Source organism: Stenella coeruleoalba, assembly GCF_951394435.1.
Source record: "Stenella coeruleoalba genome assembly, chromosome: 5".
Classification (NCBI taxonomy): Eukaryota; Metazoa; Chordata; class Mammalia; order Artiodactyla; family Delphinidae; genus Stenella; species Stenella coeruleoalba.
This window is the reverse complement of record NC_137150.1, coordinates 125,952,134-125,974,098: the sequence shown is the minus strand read 5'-3', so window position 1 is coordinate 125,974,098 and position 21,965 is coordinate 125,952,134. Positions and strand designations below refer to the sequence as shown.

The following is a 21,965-nucleotide window of genomic DNA, read 5'->3' as shown; positions in this document are numbered from 1 at the left end:
ACATGGGTTTGTGCCCCAGTCCGGGAAGATCCCACATGCTGCAGAGTGGCTGGACCGGTGAGCCATGGCCGCTGAGCGCCTGCGGGTCCGGAGCCTGTGCTCCGCAGCGGGAGAGGCCACAACAGTGAGAGGCCCGCGTACCAAAAAAAAAAAAAAAAAAAAGAAAAGCATCAAACCTAGTAAAAGAAATCCAGCAAATGGGAGAACAGTTCATCTAAACATGCATGTCATTTTCAGCTAATTTTTAGCTAATCCATATGTCCGATTGAGTAGGGACTCTGATTCCTTGGGCAGGTAACAGTGTGTGTTTTAATGGAAATATTTAGTTGCCTTGTAGAAAAATGCTTTCTGGAGTTTTTAAGCAAGGTGGATTTCAACCTAAACACCTTCTTCTCTCAACCTTGGATCATTTTGCCCCCCTAAAAACTTATCACCTCTTCCAACATCTGACCTTTTGGGTTCTGTTAGTGGAAGAGTAAGAAGTCAGGAGGAAGCAAGACTGAATGAATCTCATACAAAAATGATGTTCAGTGTTATATGTATACAATGGAATATTAGTCAGCCACAAAAAAGAATGAAATAATGCCATTTACAGCAACATGGATGGACCTAGAGATTGTCATAGTAAGTGAAGTAAACCAGACAAAGACAAATATCATACGATATCACCTATATGTGGAATCTAAAAAAAAAAGATAGAAATGAACTTATATACAAAACAGAAACAGACTCACAGACATAGAAAACAAACTTACTGCTACCAAAGGCAAAAGGGGGGGTGGGGATAAATTAGGAGTTTGAGATTAACATATACACACTACATACATAAAATGGATAACCAATAAAGACATACTGTATAGCACAGGGAACTCTACTCAATATTTTACAATAACTATAAGGGAAAAGAATCTGAAAAAAGTAGATATATATATATATATATATATGTACGTATAACTGAGTCACTTTGCTGTACACCTGAGACTAACACAGCGTTGTGAATCAACTACACTTGAATAAAATCACATTTTTTAAAACGATGTTCAGGAAAACCCCTTGGCCTTCAAGACAGCAGTGCAAATTTTCAAAACTAGAAGACTCTTGAAACAGTAAAAGGAGTTTAGAATAGTTCACTTTGTTAAAAGTGCACTATATTGAGTTAATAGTGGTAAGACAGTTCCAGTGTTAACTGTGAGGGTGGGGTTGTCTCTGTCCCTTAAATTTACTTATGTTCTTGTTGGGTATAATTTCAGAGAACAGAATATGGACAGGAGTTTCATGCTGCTTGCATGTGACTTTAAGTTCCTGATGTTTCGTGATAGAAGAAACGAACAACCTTGTTGGCTAATTCTTATGACTCTATCTCTTCTGGAGTTTCATAGCATTTGTTACCCAGGATTTCTGACTTGCTGGTGACTTCTGCACAGTAGCTTTGGTCAAGTGATTGGGCGAAATTACTAAAACGCAGCATGAATCCTGGTGTTTACTTGGACTATGGCAGGGTTCCTTGACCTCAGCATTATTGATGTTTTAAGCCGGACAATTCTTTGTTGTGGAGACAGTCCTGTCCATTGTAGGATGTTTTGCAGGATCCCTGGCTCTACCCACTAGATGTCTGTAGCACCCCCCAGGTGTGATGACCAAAAACGTCTTTAGTCATTGATGCATGTCCCTTGGGAGGGGATGGGGGCAGGATCTCTCTGGTTGCAAACCACTGGGCTATGACATTGAGGTCGACAGTGATATCTGGCTTTAAATACACAAGCAGAGAAATACCCCTACAATACTGTGTCTCATGTTACTGTCAGTTGTAACACCTCATTCCATGCTTTGCACATTGTAGGTAGCAGTGAACATTTTTTTTATTTGAGAAGAAAAAGTAAAGTAAAACGTATGCTAAAAAAGTTGATAAGTACTCATTTAGTAAGATAAAAACAGATATTTGATGTGTCATGTACAATCTCATAGTTTATATTTACAGACAAATCAACATACAATTATTATTTTTAAAATATTACGTATGCATATTTGCCATGTAGGCAAATGAGAGGTAGAGGAAAACTGCCTTCCGGGTTTCGTTTTTTATTCTTCCACAAGAAATTCACTCTCACCTGGTCCCCTGTCATAAAATAGCAAATGGTGGTTACCATCCGTAGAGCAAACAGGGTTACTGCTGTTTTCAGCTGGAAGCCACCCATTCTTTCCTGCTGGGTACTATGACAGGGATGAGTTTAACATGGTGAGACGGACATGCTTGGTGAACCCCAGAAAAGGACCATCTTTCCAATCCTTGACTCTCATATCTAGAAACATCGTTTTCTTGCAGTAACAGAAATGCCATGTAATTCTTTCTTACAGAGAAGTGGTGCAAAGGAAGCAAATTCCAAGCTCAGTGATCTATCCTCGATCTTATGTCAGCTTTCTTAATTATTTTTCCCCAATAAAAATAAAAATTTGATATTTCTAATGTTCTGACAAGTTACAAGAACAATATCACTTAAATTTGTGTTTCTGAGAAGTCTGAGTTTTCATAGACTTAAATATGAGTAAGAAAAATATTGTGTTGGTGTTAAATTTAAGGCAGAAGTATCAAAGCTGCTTTGATTTTGCATGAGACAGCACTTCAGAGTAAAAGAAATATTTATAGATAATCTCTTAAAATTAAGATTTTGGTATATGTATACATTTGAATCTCTCAGCTCTATTAAAATATGTTATACCCCTCATTTCCCAAATATGTGTACCTTCTTTTAATAAGCTAAAACCTATGCAACTTTTTACTAATCCTTTCCCGCTGGTCTTTTTTAGAAAGTGATTGAATCTTATATATATATAGATACTTTTGACATTTTAACTGCCTGTAAAAGATGGGATTGATCATGGTGTTTCTCAAATATTAATGCCCATACAAGGGACCTGAAGTGCTTCCTAAACACAGATTCTAAGACAGTAGGTCTGGGGTAGGTCCTGAGTCCCAGGTGATGCCGGTCCTACTGGTCCACTGGCTGGCTACACTTTGAGGAATGGTCTCTAGTATCATTACATGCCCCCATACTGTGCAGATTTAGATTGAGACAGAGTAAGAAACTGAAAAGGAAAATTATCCTTATCTATGGTGGTGAAACCATCATTATCTGTGGTGTCATTGCTCTTACTGTAGTATCAAACGTCACCAAGTATGAAAGAATCCTGATAGGTCTACTTACTGAGTAATGTTGTAAAAATTCAACTCTCATGACTGAGCAAATTAGAAAACCCTTACAATTTCCCAAACTATATAATTGTTCCTAGTTTCACCTGTGCCCCTATTTCCTCTCATAGATATGGTGTAGCTGACTCCTGCTAGCCTGTAAAAGCTGATTATTCAAGTACTGAGGAATTTTGTGAGCCACTACCATTGGTAGCTTGAAATACCAATTGTATGTATTTCCACAGCACAGAGTGTACCATGGACGTCAACAAACAGTATAAATTAGAGAGTTTTATTTTTGTGGTTTTCCAGACACAGTCAGATTTCCCAGCATACCTCACCTCTCAATCAAGAAGAAAAACCTCTTCCTCTTATTTCCAGCAAAGGATGTGATATCTTGTCTTATCAGAGTTTAGAGCTTCTTGTAATATTGTGTTGTGCTTCAGACTAACCACACAGCTTGATGACAAATAAGTTTATTCCCGTAACAAACAGGAAACAAAGGTATTAGGAAAAATAGCAGTGCCCTTTTGTGAATGCTGGTGACCAGCATCACCAACACGAGAGTATGGTTAGTCTAAACACTTTACAAGTACTTTTTCAGGTGGCCTTTTTATAAGTAATCTTTCATCATTGAGAGAAGTGAGAATCGGGCCAGGTGTAACTCGAATGACACATGTACTGGATAGCCTTAGAGAATCAACACAATTCAGTAAAAAGGCAAGCCAGCTGCAGATATCTTCTAGAGACTTCCGTGACAAATTAGCACCGGTCATTTCATTCTGAGCCAGTGATTTCATTACCATGCACAGCTGTTCCCATCATTTGTTTATATATTTCAACCCATATTTGGGGCTTAAGTGAGATTTGTCATAAGACTTTAGTTCAAATTTGCTTGCCTAATTTTACATGCCTCTATTTAGTAAAATAGGATTAGTAGGTGATAAATATCTGATCACAATTGTTCAATTAGGGGAATTTTCTATTGGACATGTTCTTTTATTACTGTTTGCTATTATTTGCAAGCACATTATAAATACTCTTACCCATTAAAAGTACATGCATCTATTTTTGCAAAAAATACATTCTTAAAAAATAACTGGTTTTCTAGCATGTTGGAATGATTTAATCAGGCTGAAAAGTGAAGTTATAAAACAGCATTGAGATCAGCCATTTTCATTATTAACAGATTGAATGATTAGGCAGGTAAATCAACATTTATTTGAAATATTAAAGATAAGCATATTTAGTAGGTTTCTGTACTCTGTCATTGTTTCATTTTATTTTATTGTTAGTATTAAACAAGTGACTTGTCACAAGACCAAATTTTATTTGTCTTCATACATTTGCCGTTTCTACTCTAGTTTAAAACTGCCAGCTAAGTCATTTTTATTTTAAATGAACCTTAATTGTGTACATAGTCTTGTATCATAGGAGGAATCATGCTACTTTTTTTGTTTTTTTAAACAATATCAGAATATATAATTCCTAGGTTTCTATAAGTAACTCTCTAGTTTGATTGGTTTGATTATTCAAGTGGTTACTTTCTCAAAATTTGTAAATTTAAACTTTATGCATTCCATATAATATACGGTTTTATTTCACATACATTCCTATAGTCTTAGAATAATTGAAATTTAGTTATTTAAATGAAATAATAATAAAAAGCTTTACAGTATGAGATTATTCTTTAGTTAGTGCTTTATTTAAAGCTAATTACTTGCTACTCTGTTAGCTCTGCTTTTTAAGAAGGCATTATAATAACTGTACTCTTGAAAATGGGGATTTTCTCCTTATCCTAGTTGCCACTTTCACAGCTGTCTTTATGTTGAAATTTTTTTTTTAAGTGTAAAATTAGCTTTCTAAATTTGGTGGTCCATAAAAAATTTTGCTCCAATTTGACATCTATTCAGTTAATTTTTTGTGGTTAAGCATTACATTTGGAACAGTGAATTGCATAATCATTTTATATAATGTAGGAAATATTATATACTTTAATAAAATATTAATATTTTAATAAAATATTAAATATTGTATCAATATTGATATTTTTAAAAATATTAAATCTTGTATTTGTATGGTATTGATGTTTAGATAATGGAATTTAGTGTTGAAACCAGCACAGATCTCAGTCAGGACCTACCTTAAAAGATATAAAATGCTTAATGCTCTTTTTTTTAAGCACATGAACACTTTCATACTGTTGTGTGTACACTAGCATTTCAGTTTATTAAATGGTCTTTGTCTTGAAAGGTGAATAGAGCTGTTATAAAAGAAGAGATAAGCCTTCCTTGCCAGAAGAATTCAGCTAGGTGAATATTAGGAAACCTATTTGTGATCTTAAAAGTCTAAGAATTAAATATGAATAAACAAAGATCATAGTTCCTTAGATGTTTAAGTCTTGCCTGTGTTTCTATCTAACTTGAAACATTCGCTTTGAGAAGTATCCCTACTTCAATTCTGGGCAAATTTTCTCCTTCATTATTGTATGTAACATTTACTTTGAATAGAAACAAAGGTGGTTTGGAATTCAAAAAATAAAGTTAGCAAATAATTTTTAAATGTTCATCTTTTCATTTATTATTTTAGATTTTGAGAAGAGAATGAAGATGAGAAAAGGAAGCTGCAGTTTTAATTTTCAGATGAATTCTGTTTGAAGTTACAATTATATAAGGTCTAATTTTACATGCTCTACATTTAGTGGATGATTTTGTAAATAATTTTCCACTGGCTGATTATAGTAATGAATATGAAACACGTTTTTCACTGAATTTTTTCAGTATTTCCGAAAGATTAGGAAGGAAAAAGTTTCTCTATTCAGAAAAATAATAATCTAAACATAAGCATTTAAAATGTCTTGAAAAAATAATAAACTGTCTCGAGATTTCTTTTTCTCTGAATCTAGTCATGGAGCTTTCAAATTATATATTTCAGGCTTAATTCTTTAAAATTGTTTTACTTTGTTAGGATCTTGATTGGATAGATTTCCTGGTAATTTCTCAGTGCTAGAAAGGAATTTAAAGGAATGTTTCTCAAACTGAAATTTGTAGCCCTTCAGGGAAATTACTCTGAAACGATAAATGATTCAGGGAAAGAGACAAGATAGAATTCCAAGGCAAACTGAACTACCAACCTTCCTCTTATATGTTTCTTAATGTGAGATTTTTTTCTTTTACATTTTTTGCAGATAATTGTAGGTTTACATGCAGTGAAGGAATTAATAGAAAGATATCTTGAATAGTCTTCACCCAGTTTTCCCCATTTATAGCATAATATCACAGCTATGAACTTGACATTGACCACTTAACACTTCTTCAGCCCAAGTATGTGCTCTTTCTTCTCACTGTCTTGGGAGAGTCATTGGCCATCTCCTTTATACTTACTAATACCGTGTGTAAAGGCATTAACATAATACTTCCCCAGTGCTGACCCCATGACTACCCCTCAACCTCTCCCAGACAAATGAAAGGTTCTCTTTTCAATTACATGGACAATGTTTTTTGTAAAGAGAAGGGTTAGAGAAAAGGTCAGAGAGATCAAACACTGGTGTGCTCTACAGTAGAGTAGAAATACAGTTACGAGTGAGAGATGAAAAGTAATCCATCCCACTCAAGAATTCCCTCTGAGGGCTTCCCTGGTGGTGCAGTGGTTGAGAGTCCGCCTGCCGATGCAGGGGACACGGGTTCGTGCCCCAGTCCGGGAGGATCCCACATGCTGCGGAGTGGCTGGGCCCGTGAGCCATGGACGGCTGAGCCAAAAGAAAAGAAAAAAAAAAAAAAAAAGAATTCCCTTTGAAATCAGCTTTACTCCTCTAGGACGGCTGATTAGCATGCTGATAACTGGAGGGATCACAATGAGATACCCTTTATCACTTGTCCACATCTGGAGCACACTCCTCCGCTTCAGCAGATCAGAGGTTCCAAAGTGACAGGTACATTCCTGTTCCTCTAGGCTCACATATGTCTGTTGCTCCATATATTATGACATTTGATATGCTGTTATACCAACTCCTGACCACGTTATCTCGAATATCCTCTTGTATGTGAGTACCATGGGATTGATTCTTACTCCCCACTATGTCCACACACACCAGAGTCATGAAAGTATTTGGGCCCATTTAAAGTCAGGAGTGCCAGCAGCCATGGTAATGTCAGGGAGAACCAACAAAACACTCCAAATGGAGATTATTTGCCTTTAGGGATTGATGAGTCAAGGGTCTTATAACTGGAAACTCCAACAAGAATTGTAAGCTCCTCAGGTAGTTTATTTTATTTGCTTAGTTGATATATAAATGAATTTTGAGTCCTGAATCCTTTTTCTTCTTCACTGGGGCTCTACCAATTAGCTGTAACAGAGGGTTTCATAGCCATTTAGAATGAGGCAGAAGAAAAACAAAAATGAATAAAATAAAAATGAATGTTTCACCCGTAGTATAGGAAAATGACAATATATTGTAATATCACCTGGGTTCTAGACCAGGAAGTTTTGCTTTCGTGAAAAGTAAGATATCGTATTAGGTCACATACAAGGGAAAATATCTGTCATGGATTAACTCCTTTGAGATCCCATTACTTAACTTGCACCCACCCGAAATTCTACCAGTTTTATTTAGTACATTGGATGTAGCATAATGACGTTTTCTGCCCCTGCACAGCTGTGATGTATAAATGGACCTGTGGCAGGCAAGTATCAGAAGATACGTGTTTGGTGCTATAAGAGGTATAAAACGTGAGCAGCAGCATGAATTGTTGAGACGCAGTGAGGTTTGTTGCCCACGCTCCTGTGACTTAGGGTCGTGTTTCTGTGCCTCTCTTTGTAGCAGAAGCCACTTGCAACTTCAGTCTGACTTCAACCACAGTGTAGACACGGTTGCCTGGCAGTCTTTTTGGAATCGGTGCAAGGATGAGTATCATTACGTGTTAGAAACAGGAAAACACATCACGTGAACATGTACAGATTGGTGAGGGAGGTATAGAAAAGGAGGGTAAAGCCAACCTGTTCATGTTTCTTACAACTGAGAGAGAGAGAAAGAGAGAGAAGATACCATCCAGGAGTGGAGACAGCTGAGAGCTGTGGTTTGCAGGGACTCCTCATGTGGGCACGCATGGCTGCTAGCTCTGCAGCCCGGAAGCTGCTTTGTCAGTAACTCAGAGGTGATCAGACCCCCCTACACACACAGCAAAACTAACTTAATCCTTTGTAAGTTAGAATGCTAGTCGTTTAATTTGGGGAATAAATCAAATTACCAGCTGGATGTGATACTGTGTCAACCGTTTGGCAGATTTTTATCATACAGGAAAATTCCATAAAGAAAACTAGCTAGAAACACATCATGGCTTGGCAAGCATGGACTTTGAAAGTAACTATCAAATGGGATGACCAGAATGATGGGTGATGTTGAGCTTGATGCTCTGGGAGCCAGTTGTTTCCATCCTAAAACCATCCAAAGAGAGCCAGAGTCATCTTAGACATCTATTACACAGGACACTTCTGCAGAGAGCTTGGCACTCGCCTTCTGGGCTCAGTGCTGACTCTCCCTCCCTACTCTGTTGACATCATCATGATGGCAGCAGCTTCTGGTTTTGCCATCACCTCTTGACCTTGAGTGAAAAGAACAATGAGTGGTATGTGTAGAGAAAAGCAAAACAGTAGTTCCTTTTACATAAACATTGTGGATCTTTGTCTTTGAGTGATTGATTGATGAGACTTCCTAGAGCAGTCTGTTGAATATTCCTAATAGGAAGCTCTGAATTATGCATGGATTTTTGTCTTTTAGAAGAAGCATGCTTTTCCCTGGCATGTTAGTAAAACTAAGAATAAGCAAGACATCTGAGTGTGCTGAGGTATCAGAAGGATCTCTGTAAGCCTAGCTAAGGTGGGACGCAAACCGAGTAGGAAAATCATTTTGACTTCTGACAAAAATGGAATATACATGGGAGGTAGAGTTCTAATTCTAATTGCAATAACTTTACAAATGGAATCCTACAGGTTGCTACACTTTCAGTCAATCAGGGATTATGAACCTGATTTGGGTGAGGGTGGCAAGGCATGTTGACAGGTAAGCTGTGTTATAATGTAAAACAATGTATGGTATGTCTTAACAAATTGGAGTTGTTTGACTATGTTTTGTTATTTGAAACATTTTTGGCCAAGGGACAGACAAATATTCAAAGAAGAATTTGTCTTTAATTAGAGTTAACGTAATCAACTTGAAGTCACTTTCACAGGTTTTATGTATGTTTTCAAATATAGTCAGTGGACAGGCTGGGTCTCTCTGAAAACTGGATCACATTCAGAATATGTATAATTAGTTTATACTTTAAGTCAAGGCAGTCATTTATTCAAGGAAAACAATCAGGTGTTTGCGACAGGTTAAACTTTTTGCATCATAACCAGACATAATCCTTTTACCTTTAAAGTTGCCTTCAAATTATTTAAAAGAGAAGTTTATTTTTTATAGGGAAGAAATATTTTGATGTGCGCACATCTTCAGGCATTTAATATTATCTGAAAGCACCGAAAAGGTCTGTTCACCTCTAGCTGGAATCCTTTTATTACTACTGAGAGCTACACTCATTAAACCAGAGGAGCATGCACTGCTTTGTTTCAGAAGTAATTCCAAAGTCCTGGTAGATAATTAAATTCCTTAGTAAATGTCTGTCAGATGCTGCCGGATAAACCCAGCCCAATTACCACTGGGAGGACTAACGCGTTAAGAATAGTAAACGTGTACATGAACAGCCAGCCGTACCTTTTCATGCTAAATGTGGTTCCCCACATCTCCTCTGATTAGAGGTGTGCTCTGAACAAGCCGAGACGGGGCCATGCCGAGCAATGATCTCCCGCTGGTACTTTGATGTGACTGAAGGGAAGTGCGCCCCGTTCTTTTACGGCGGATGTGGCGGCAACCGAAACAACTTTGACACAGAGGAGTACTGCATGGCCGTGTGTGGCAGCGTCAGTAAGTGGACCTTCCTCCAGCCTGGCCACCTTTTCATCTTTCTCGCCACTGACTCTGCTCTTTGTAACAGACTGGTTTTCCGATGGTTTTCCTGGTTCTCGGGAATGGGTCTGTTGCTACCACTAACCACGTTTCTGTCAATGTCTCTAATTGCCGGGCATCTCCTCCAGGACGTTCGATCATGAGCACACATCTCCGTCTTTCTCTAATAAAGCATGGCCGTGGATGTGTTCTTGTACTAGCTATGGTGCATCCGTCTTGCAGTCTCGAGGGACTTTTGAGTGCTTCTCTTTAAGCCAAGCTGGAGTTGCTGTTTTGTCTTCTCAGCTATTTCTGCAAATGTATACTTACGTGTTTGTCCGTGTACCTCTGTGTTCGGGCCTCTGCATGTGCACTCCACGTGTAAAGAAGGGTTACCACCGGAAGCCTGGCTGATGACGCTTCCGTGCCACTGGCAAGGCGTACTGCCGTGATGAGTATCATTTCATAACACGTGACGTTTATGGTGGTGGCGAGGGAATGGGCTTGAGTTGAGCACATGCACTTCAGATGCCAGAGGATAGAAATGCCCCAGTGGCACCTGAGCTCACACAGGGACGTTTGCGATGGCGAGTTTTCGTGTCTTATCTTGGAATGGACAGAAGAAAACTCCTCACTTAGCGTTAGTGACTAAGGCTCAGGGAATATAATTTTCCAAGCCTTTTTCTCTTCCACTTTAAGTTTTTCATAACTCAGGGGGAATAAATAAATAAAGTCATGATGACTTAAATGCAAGTTGAAACTATTTCCACAGAGATAGTTCTCCAGAGGTAACACACCAAACATTTGGGACCTCTGTTCTTAACAGCTTTTCACATTAAATTCCCTGTCTATCTATCTATCTATCTATCTATCTGTCTGTCTATCTATCTGCCTACCTGTCTATCTATCTACCTGCCTACCTATGTATCTATCTATCTATTCCACTAGAAGGAAGTGGGATCTACTCAAGGAATAGTTACTCAACTTGATAAATTAAAGGTTAAACTCAATAATTACATGCTTCTCTTTTGAGAGACTCCTGCCTTTTTCCAGTTGTTCTGGTGAGAGCGACAGCCACCATTTCCTGCCTAGGATTCCCAGGGATTATATAAATTGTTTTCCATGTGATCATAAGATTAAGCTAAACAACAAAGGGTCTGCAATATCAACACCTTCTACTGTGAAGCCCAGTATCTAAGTGGAATCTACTGGAAAAGTTCCTGTTGGTCTCTTGGGTGAGAGATGACTCCACTTCTACCCTGTGTGAGAACAGGTTTAGGAACTGGTAACCCCAAGGGCTTCTTTTCTGGCTCTGATGGGAAGATTGTGGCTTCCAGCTCAAAAGACTCCTTTCTTGAGTTTCAAACAAAAACGTTAATTAGGTTGGGTAACTTGGAGGACAATGGCGGATTCTGTTGCCCGGAGCCTCTTGAACAAAGGGCTTTTGTTATAATGATTCTCGGTGGTTTCGCTGCTGTGGGAGATTTCCTGGCAGATTTCCAACTTTTTTCTCCCTTTCCCTGGGGTGGATTTATGTTTTGAAATATAAATATGTATGTGTGGGTATATATACAAATATATACATATATATATAATAAGAAAGAGGGTTTTAAAAGTTATTAGCAGTGATGAATTTGCATCAAGAATTAGAAATTATCAGAAATTCCCTGGCGGTCCCGTGGTTAGGCCGCAGCGCTTCCACTGCAGGGGGCGCAGGTCCAATCCCTAGTCAAGAGAACTAAGATCCTGCATGCCCCGCAGTGCCGCCAAAAAAAAAAAACATTAAAAATTATCCTCCACCCCCCCCCCAAAAATCTCACTATTACCCTCACTGCACACCCCCTCCATTTGATTAGTTTGATTTGACTCAGACTGGGAGCAAGAGCCATGGGCACCACAGATCAGATGGAGCCTCTAGAGGTGCTCTGGATGGCACACCCTTTGCCAAGAAATTTGCCAAAGATAGATGCTCCCAACAAAGGTGTAATGGACAAACAGTCAGTACTTAGTTTCAGGGGAGGTGGGTTATAGAATAATGTATCCAGAGAGCAAACACGGGAGGCTGAAGACCAGTTAGAAGAGGGGACAGATGTAAGTGGAGAGTAAAAGCTTCAATCAGTAACCAGAGCCGACGGCCAGGGCTGCCCTTGGAATGGGTGAAAAGAATAGAGATACCATGAAGACGGGACGGATGGGAATTGGTGATCCTGGCACTAAGGAGGGAGATGGGAGCAAAAAATCCTTCCACGGGGTACTGGGATGTACTATCAGAGACAGAATATCCACAATCCAAGATGTGTTTGTGGAAAAATATCTTTTGTTTGTGTGTTTACCGTGGTTCCATGCTGGGGCCCAAGCTCAGGATATTTGTTTAGTTTTTGTTTTTAATTCAATGTTTTCGTTTTTGTTATTTCCTTTGGTCAGTAGAATCGTATGAGTGAGTTTCATCCATCATTCCCATGTTTCCATTTTTGTTTTTAGTTATGTTCTCTTATTTTCTCCATAGTGTCCCAAAGTTTACTCAAGACCACCCAGGAACCTCTTCCCCAAGATCCTGTTAAACGTACGTTGTCATTCACTCAAGGGAGGGGAGGAGGGAGGAGAACGTTGCATGGCTGGACTGTAGCTCCAGCCTCCTCACCTTTGCATGGTTTTGTGTTTCTTGAACACCTGTCTTTTAACCAAATGTTTATTTCCATTGCCTTGCTTGTAATTACGTCTAATTTTGCCAGATAGCTTCCATTGTTGGGCTAAGAGCTTTGACTAAGCTTCTTCTATTTCTGATCAGTTTCCTTTTTATTTCATGTGGTTCTATAAAATATTGTATATACAATGTTATTTTGTGTTTCATTTGGCATCAATATTTTATTTCCTAAAGCTCACAAGATGGCACGATTTAGCAAAAGCCTGTGTGTCTAAGTGACTTGTTTCCCAGAAAAATATTTAATGTGCATGCATGATACTAACTTTATGGACCAGTAACATACGCGAAGGCTTCAGTTGGGTGTGTTTCAAGACAGCTGTTATGCTTTAGGAAATAAACGGTCGCTTTTAGAAATCAAGGCCTCTCTGTCCCCTCCCTGAACGCACACTAGTGGGACAGAAGTGCCCATCTTCTGATTTCATCATTAAGATGTAGGGAAAGAGCTTCCTGTAAAGAAATATTATATTAACCTACCTTATAACGTCTGTGCATTGTGATTTCAGTTGACCTATCAGTCTAGCTTTGTTTAAAAATGTGTTGTCAAACACACAAATACTCATTTTGAAATGTGGATTATATCCCAGAATAGATTCCTCCAGCATTAGGTTAGGGATGATATATACTACGGATGCTTATGGTTGCTGGGGGAAGAGACACAATTTCAGTTGTAGCTTAGGTATAGTGAAAATTAGCACTTATCTATATCATCCTGGGGAAAGAAAACCTAGTCTCACAATTGATGAAGCTAGCGATCTTTTCTTAAAAGAGATAAACTATAGTTGAAAGTATGGCAAGTGGGCAGACATAGAAGAACTAAGGAGAACTCTAGATTTTATACTGTGGGCTTGATAGTACATTGAGCTGCATGGCGTGTTACATTTTTACAAGGCATTTTTCATAGATCATTTCTTTTTCTCAAGAATATTTTGTGGCCATTTTCCTCATTTCCTTTGTGCATACAAGAAAATGAGGCTTCAAGAGCTTGGCGACTTGTCCCCAGCCAACAAATGTGGCAGGACCAGGTTTGAGGCTTAAATGACATGTGTGGCTATGCCCTGCACTCCAAATGGCCAACTATTTGGTTCTGCTATTGTTTTCCCGGTTAGAAAAATTACATTTGAGCTTCAGAAGCACATTTTAAGAATACAGAAAATCATGGGAAGTGGATGACGGGTATTAAAAACATTTTTTCCTAAATGCCATGAATACAGCGTGTATCAGTAAATTAAATCTTTCCCACCCTTTTACAAAAGTCATTATTTTTACTTTGTTTCATTTTATATCATTTGTAAGCATATGAAAGAATTGTCTTTTTCTATTTCTATTAATTACTGGGAATGAACATCATCATTCGATAAATTTATTTTCGTGAGGTACTGTACCTGTGTACAGTACAGACATTGACAATCTCTTGTAATTTTCTCTTTCCCGGTAATTTTCTCCATCTACTTGTAGTGTATGTGGGATCATGACACCTTTCCATTATAGGAGGGTGAGGGTGATTTTTGGCAGCTGTATTTTCTTGTCTTCCTGCAAAGACTGTTCAATCACAGAAAGTGAAGGGTTTTGCAATGCTAGTACAAACAGACTAGAGAAGGCATATAATTTCTAGTTATTTATAGCCTGTGCAGCTATGCTCTCTTATTTATAGCAAAGCTGTACATTTGAATTGAAAAAGTCATAGTCATCAGGAGGTCAAATGCAGATAGCAGACTGGCGTTGGAGAAAATGAGCCAGACTGAGAAAGGTGAGCAAGCCCGTTTGATTAGACAGCTGGAGCTTGCCTTTGGCTGCTTCACAACCTAGGGCTAATCGGAGGACATCTTTTTTCACAAAGGTGGGTGGTCTTCTAGGTTTCTCAGTCTGAGTTGCTTCTGGTCACATAATAAATGTGAAATGAGCTAGACAAAGCTCTTCAGTTAAACTGATAATAAGATTGCTTGTGTGGAGAAAATGTGTGATGGTTTACATTATAAATACAATAATTTTCCTGTCAAGACTTCTTATTATAATTAGGCATTTCTAGATTTTAAATCTTTGTCATAAAAACCGATTTTGAGCATCGCAATTTTAAGGGACACTTGATATTTTTGGTTTTGTTATCATAGGTAAGAATCTAAACTACAGGTAGAGAGGGTAGAGACAGGAGGCTAAGAGCTTTCATTTTACTCATAAATTTATGGATTTGAATCCTTTAAAAAAATCCCTTTCCCATTTGGAATTAAAAATCTTATGAAACTTGAGTTGCTTCTGACATGAATTTTGTGTCTGCCCATTTGGGTTAGGATGATACAAAGGTTTCACATTCACTTGGCCCAGTGCAGTGTTTGTGAACAATAAAATTAGTACAGCAATATTTATTGATAAGTTTATGTTTCAAACATAAACATCATGAGAGTATGATCTTTTTTTCCCCTGGTGTTCTTCCCATCAGATTGCATCTCCAAAGGTAAACAGATGCTTTTCATCTCAAAGAGCATCTTGCCAATTTCAAGTCAGCCAACTGCACCAAGGGGTCTGGCCAAAGAGAATGACCGATGACTTTGACCCCTTTACCTGCAGTGAGTTGTGGCACTGTGAATAACGTACTGTGTGTCCTTTGAATGGAATGTGCCACCTTAGTCCCAGAGTTGCAGTGTCCTGTCATAATACCAAGACCATCTAGTCTTTGGGCAGACTTGAACCATTGTTCTTAACTATACTTGTTCTTCTGATTGTGAAAGAGCAAATGTTAGTTCCCGTTAACACATTCTCTGATACTAATAGAACTCTGATATTTTTATGAAACTGCCAAGCATTATTAAAAACAATTAAAAGACGCGGTGGTGCATTAAATTACATGTCACATCAGTGCCAATACAATCTATTGTATTGACAAGTAGGAGAAGCCACATCTTTTGTATCCAGAAATTGTCAGGATAAAAAGAATGTTTTTTTTTTCCACCAAGCTACCATAGTGAAAAGCCCTAAGATTGAAAAGAATTGATTTGCTCAGCAAACCAGCATCTAACAAAAAAGAAAAAAAAAGTTCATTTACTAAGAACAGTAAAAACTGCTCATTATGTATATGCTCTGTTCTTTAGCTACAATATTTCCAAAGAAGAGTAATTAGATAGTTTAATAAAAGAGTCGACAAAAAATTTCTGTAAAAGACCAAAGGGTCAGTTTTTTAGTTCCACAGGCCCAATGGTCTCTGTTATAAGTACTCAACGCGTCAGTTGTAGTGTGAAAGCAGCCTCAGACAATAGGTAAATGAATAGACACAGCTGTGTTCCAATAAAACATTATTTACCAAAAGCGACCAGCAGGCCAACCCCTGGTTTAATAAAGCTGTTACTTTTGAGCCTGGGACATGCCGGTACTAAGCTAGGTATTTCAAGGGACACCAGCAAACTAAACCAGATACCCTACTTTCAATAACTTGACAGTTTTATCAATGTGATGAGACTCAAGTATGTGCTGGAATTAAATAACAATATAAACTAAAATGCACAAGTGGAGGGAAACATGGCTGTGGAAGCCTGGAGTAGAATGAAATTGGTTTTATCCTTAAGACCTCCATAGAGATTAACAGTTCCATGTGACTTTTATGGTTACAGTTTCTATGAAAGTGGACAATACTGAAGAGTGTGACTTTTTGAACTCATCTGTTGAGCATCAAGTGACGATGGCAGGTCATCCCTTTATGATCCACCATTAATGAAATAGAGCATAGCTCTGACAAATGGACAAAAAACAATAACTGAAGGTTAAGACATCCTAGATGCCAGTGATTGTTGCTATGGCCTCACATATGGTTTTTAGATTCAGACTTGAAGTTGCTCTTATATTGTGGTGCATTGTGCTAAATAGGATATAGACATTAATAAAAATAACACCAGCATTGATTCGTTCATGCTCATTTCACATATTTGACAAAATCCCCACATCAGTACATGTCCATAAGACATAAAAAAGAAATGTAGCTTGACTAGAGTAAATGCAGCATAGATTACATTCTTATTAACTTATGTCCACACGATGCACTGATAGTCTGCCAACTATGACTGCACTGACTATAAAATAAGTGTGTTACAAGGGCATGTCAGGGGAAAGTGCCTTTGTTCTTTTTTTTGTAGAGTCTGGTACCACATGTAAGGATCGCAGACTATTTTCACCTTATAAATGTCTCATCTAACTGGGACTTGATAAATACTTGAGTTTAGAATGCATTAGGGATCTTAGTTATTTTGCAATTAGAGAAATGGAGAGATTTTTTTCTCTTTTTTAAAGTTGGGGTGTCAGTCTATAAGCTTTGCCGTGTGGAGAGATGAAATTTTTGCATCAGATCTTCCTTTGCAGGTTTGTATTTCCTGTATATAAATTATCCTCATTGTCACCCATCATATAAATCACAGCCATTTCATGTGACAGCATTGCTAGCTCTGTATAAAATAGGATTTTCAATGATGAGGCAATGACTGTATGGGTCTTAATTTACTTTTATCTTCTGTTGTCAATGCTATAGAGATAAATTGCCTTTTTGCTGATGAAAGGAGACCAACCAAATTTTCTTGTTAGACTCTAACATTAGTATATTGACTACATGCCATTTATGGCCTCTGTTTAGAGAGGTAGTCATAGTTGTTACTGTTTGAAGATGCGGTTATTTCTCCTTTTGCATCCTGAGCCCGTTATGACCTTAAAATTATATGTCACCCTAGAGACTGAGGAGACAAACGGATATCAAAATGATAGCGGCAATTTTTCACCATGTCCCTACTTTTGACGCCCCGTTCTTGCTGTCTTTAATATGAACAGGAGAGGGGCACTATGCAGTGATTACAGAATCAGAACTAAAATGAGCATTTGGTGCATTTGCAGTTAAATTTGATGGTGTCCCTGATACGAAGGTTCTCCATCCGTGCCAAAAAAAGTGCTCTCTACCACATTCTAAGACCATAACCGTCTCTACCTTATTTGATGTAACACCCCTTACAATTATTAAATTTTCTGGGGGAAACACAGGAATGAAAAGGTTTCATTGGCACCATGTCGCCAATGATGGTGGTATATTTTGTGGCAGGAACATTGAGTGCAGCTCGAGGGTTTGCTAACAAATTGAAAGCAAATCTGCTCCCCTCTCCCACCATCCTCACCCCACAAAAGATAGAGCTCTGCCTGACACTAAGAGAGGAGATTATAGTGTGAAGTGGAAGTGTTGTGACAGGCATTGATGCATCATTATCAGAACTGAAATGAACCTTCACCAACATGTGAAAACAATGTCTCCCTTAGTATCTGGTTACCCTATGGTTTAGGAAACAGCATTTTGGGGTGAGAAAAAAAAGTAAATCTGTGCTCTTTCTCATGTCTCCTTGTGTGGGTATTGGGGGGTACCTTCCATGAGAACCCCTTACCAACTTCCTGCTACTTTTCCAAGCCACCCTCATCTTCATCTTTTACTCTTAAAAGATCATCTTCTGCTTTGTCCCTTAACAGACAGAACGATCCTTTTAAAACACATCACATCACATTTTTCTCTCCTCAAAACAATCCCCATGGGTTCCTGACAGCCTTTACCATGGCTTCAAGACCCTTCGTGATCTGTCCCTATTTCCTTTCTGCCTGTCTCACTACTCTCTCCCTTGCTTCCTCTGCTCTGGTCACACAGACCTTGCTCATCTTGGAATTTTCCCGTTTCCAGGCATACTCACTTCCAAAGGCCTTTGTGCTAGTTTCTTCATTTGCCTGTTCTTCCAGCAGGTAACTGGGAAGTAAGGCTTCAGTTCAGCTCTTTGTCTAAACGTCACCTTCTCAATTAGACTGAGCCTGGCCCACCTACTTACTGCTGCAGTGTCCCCCCTCCTTCCCCGGAACTCTTTTCTTAACCTTGATCTTTCTTTCTTTTTCTCCATAACACAAGTCACATTCTAACAATATGATTTATTGTTGTCTTCGTGTGTGTGTGTTGTGTGTGTGTGTGTGTGTGTTGTGTGTGTGTGTGTCCTGTTCGTTTCTCTCACTAGAATATAATTCCACCAGGACAAGGGTCTTTGTTTCACTCATTGGTTTCTGCCGTATGCCTCACAGGTACCAGGGGCTGTAATACCTGTTGATTTGGTGAAAGGAGGAATAAGGAAATGAACAAGCACACTCGAGGCATCAGAGTCTACATCCAAGCTGCTATGCAGCTCCTCAGATACCTCTGACCTCCCAGGATTGCAAAAAAGACAAAAGAGATGAGGCTTATATCAAAAGCATTAGTCATCCAGTCCACATTGAGGCAGTAACGTGCTATGAATTGGAACTGCGTTTCTGTTGCATGTTTTCATTTGGTATTACATTAGACACCCATTCTCAGTATTAAAAGGTCTATGTCTTAACTATATTCCATAAGGCTGTTATGAGACTAGACTAAGAAAATCAATATGAAGGTCATTTAAAAGTCAAAAGCCCATGCACCCTGATGGTGAGACTGCTGCTAATTATTTGCCAGCTGAAGAGGTCAAAACATAGAGCTTAAGATGTTTAAGTTTGGTTTTCTGCGGAAGAGTGAATAGACCCAGTGAGCCTGCTTGCAGGAGGTACAAAGGAGCATGTTTGAGCTGAGGCCAGAGGCCAAAAGATCATTTGGATTCAAGCTCAGTGGGTTCTCTCTCCTGACCTGCTTCATAACCCTACTTCTGCTGCTGAAACGTTGGTTGGTGGTCATTTACCAGATAGCATTCAGGGCAGGAAACTGTTTGTTAGAAAATAGGCTGGCAGTTATCATAACAAAGCATATCTTTTGCCTGTACAGGTTGGTCATCAACAAACCAAACCCTTTCCAGTACCCCAGACATGTTGATTAGCTCCTTACTGCTCTAAGTATTAACTTTATAGCCTCTTCATGGCTTAGTCATCCTAAATTCAGACTGACTTGTGTGTGTCTGGGGATGTGAGTATGTTAAGTGACAGTATTTCCTTACTACACAATAAATGTATATAACAGGGTAATGTTTTCTCCTCCCCACCTGTTAAATGAGAACACATGTAAAGTGGCTAGCGCAGTAGACGCTAATGAAGGGAGGATATTATTATTTGGCCAACCTGGAAATCTGAGCCTGTATCACAGTTTCTAAGGAACCTCAAAGGTCTCTGAACAGGATAACTGCTTTGTGCTTTTTGTTTAAAAAACACAACAAAAATAAACCCTCCTAAAAGTCGATTTGTTTCTGCTTTCTAAGCGGTTTAAGTGACTCATGATATAGAGCTTCCTGTTCCTTTGTGCCCTGGAACATTCCTGACATGCCTTGAGCTTCTCCTTTCCCAAAAGGATGCATCTTGAAAGTGTAAGGGCGTTAAGGCACAGGTTTTCCTGCCCCTACCCACCCATCCTTGTTATCATGTCTCTGGCCTACCATGGTCATGATCACAAAATGGCAGCCAGTCCTGCTATGACCATGTCTTTAGGATGTAGGAAAATTAGGGGAGATAGAAGCTGAGCTCTCTGTACAAACTTAAAACATTTTCCCCTTTCTCCTCACCAGCTGCAAGGTAGTGATAATATACTAAATTCATTTTAAAGTATTAAGAAATACCATCATTCTTCTCTCTTTGACTGGTCAGTGATCTAATTTGCTGATTGGTATGAATACAGGAAATTTTCAATTACTTAAACCAATTGAGATGGAGGGCTAGTATGAATGACTACAAAGTTTGAATTAAAAATTAAAAGAGGGCTTCCCTGGTGGCGCAGTGGTTGAGAGTCAGCCTGCCGATGCAGGGGACACGGGTTCGTGCCCCGGTCCGGGAAGATCCCACATGCCGCAGAGCGGCTGGGCCCGTGAGCCATGGCCGCTGGGCCTGCGTGTCCGGAGCCTGTGCTCCGCAACGGGAGAGGCCACAGGGGTGAGAGGCCCGCGCACCGCAAAAAAAAAAAAAATTAAAAGAGAGATAGCTTCTCTTAAAGTCCTCAACTAAAGAAAGTATCAGGAGCCACTAACAAGGATTTACTGAGAAATATTTCTCAATTAAATGGAATAAATCTGTAATACAAGATTTGTATTTATTTCCTTGTTCCTAAAATGTAAGTTTTAATACTTAAAATATTCTTCATCCTGTTAAATATACCTCGCTTGCTCGGTTCTTTCTTATTGTTTTATTCTTAATATTGCAAAGCTACATTTCAACTTAGACTAATGAGATTACAGTGACTAGGATTTTAGTGTTTCTCTCCATAAAACAGTAGATTTGCAAATCACAAGAGTCGGAGAAAACCATAAAGTTGGAGAATCTTTCTACTTATATAGTAACTTTTACAATTTCAGTTTTCCAAAGAGGGTGCCATGCTATGGTTACAGCAACTTACAGCAGATAGTTACCTTGATCTGTAAATATGACCCCAAACATTTATACATTTTCATCTGTTCAAAATGTGGAATATAGTTTGCCTAATTATATCATTCTGCCAGATTGTCCTATGCCAAAAGAACTTTAACTTGTTCTCATTTGCTACCAGAAAAGATGAGAAAATGTTTAAAATCATGGGGAAAAATGCTAAATACCACTTCCATTTCAAGTGTGGACATGGTTAAGTTAAAAATGCATGCATATTGAGTTGCTTAAGCTGATGCAGAAAAACATTTACCTTTTTTTTTTTGTTTTTTTTTGCCTCAAAAAGTGACATTTATTCAAAGAAAAAAAAAAAAAAATGACCAGATGTCCATCCCTTGACTCCCTTCCCTCCCCCCTCCTGCTGCTCCTCAGCGCCCGCCAAGGACTGAGCCCTGGCTGGGGCTAGGTAGCAGAACAACCCATCTCAGATGAGGTCAGCAACATTGAGGGGCATCTCCTCAATGGAGGTGTTGTAGAAGGTCTCAATGTCTCGAAGAGTCCTCTTGTTTTCTTCTGTCACCATGTTAACAGCCACACCCTTACGGCCAAAATGGCCACCTCGACCGATTCTGTGGATGTAGTTTTCCCTGTTGGTGGGGAGGTCATAGTTGATGACTAAGGAAACCTGCTGCACATCGATGCCTCTGGCCTATGTCCAGAAAAAAGGCAGCTTCAGTGTGTGAATGAGAGGACACCCTAAGTCTATCCAGAAAGAGACTTAAGCATACATGTAG

The 21,965-nt window shown here is 38.8% G+C and overlaps 1 protein-coding gene across 2 annotated transcripts in view; it reads left to right on the top strand.

The window, feature by feature from the left end:
- APP (amyloid beta precursor protein) overlaps nt 1-21,965 on the top strand; it is a 274,061-nt gene that overhangs the window by 158,593 nt on the left and 93,503 nt on the right. For both annotated transcript variants that reach the window (XM_079921899.1, XM_079921898.1), the window contains exons 7-8: nt 9,981-10,148; nt 12,676-12,732. In XM_079921899.1, the coding sequence (XP_079778025.1) occupies nt 9,981-10,148; nt 12,676-12,732 (225 nt within the window). The remainder of the gene's footprint in view (nt 1-9,980; nt 10,149-12,675; nt 12,733-21,965) is intronic.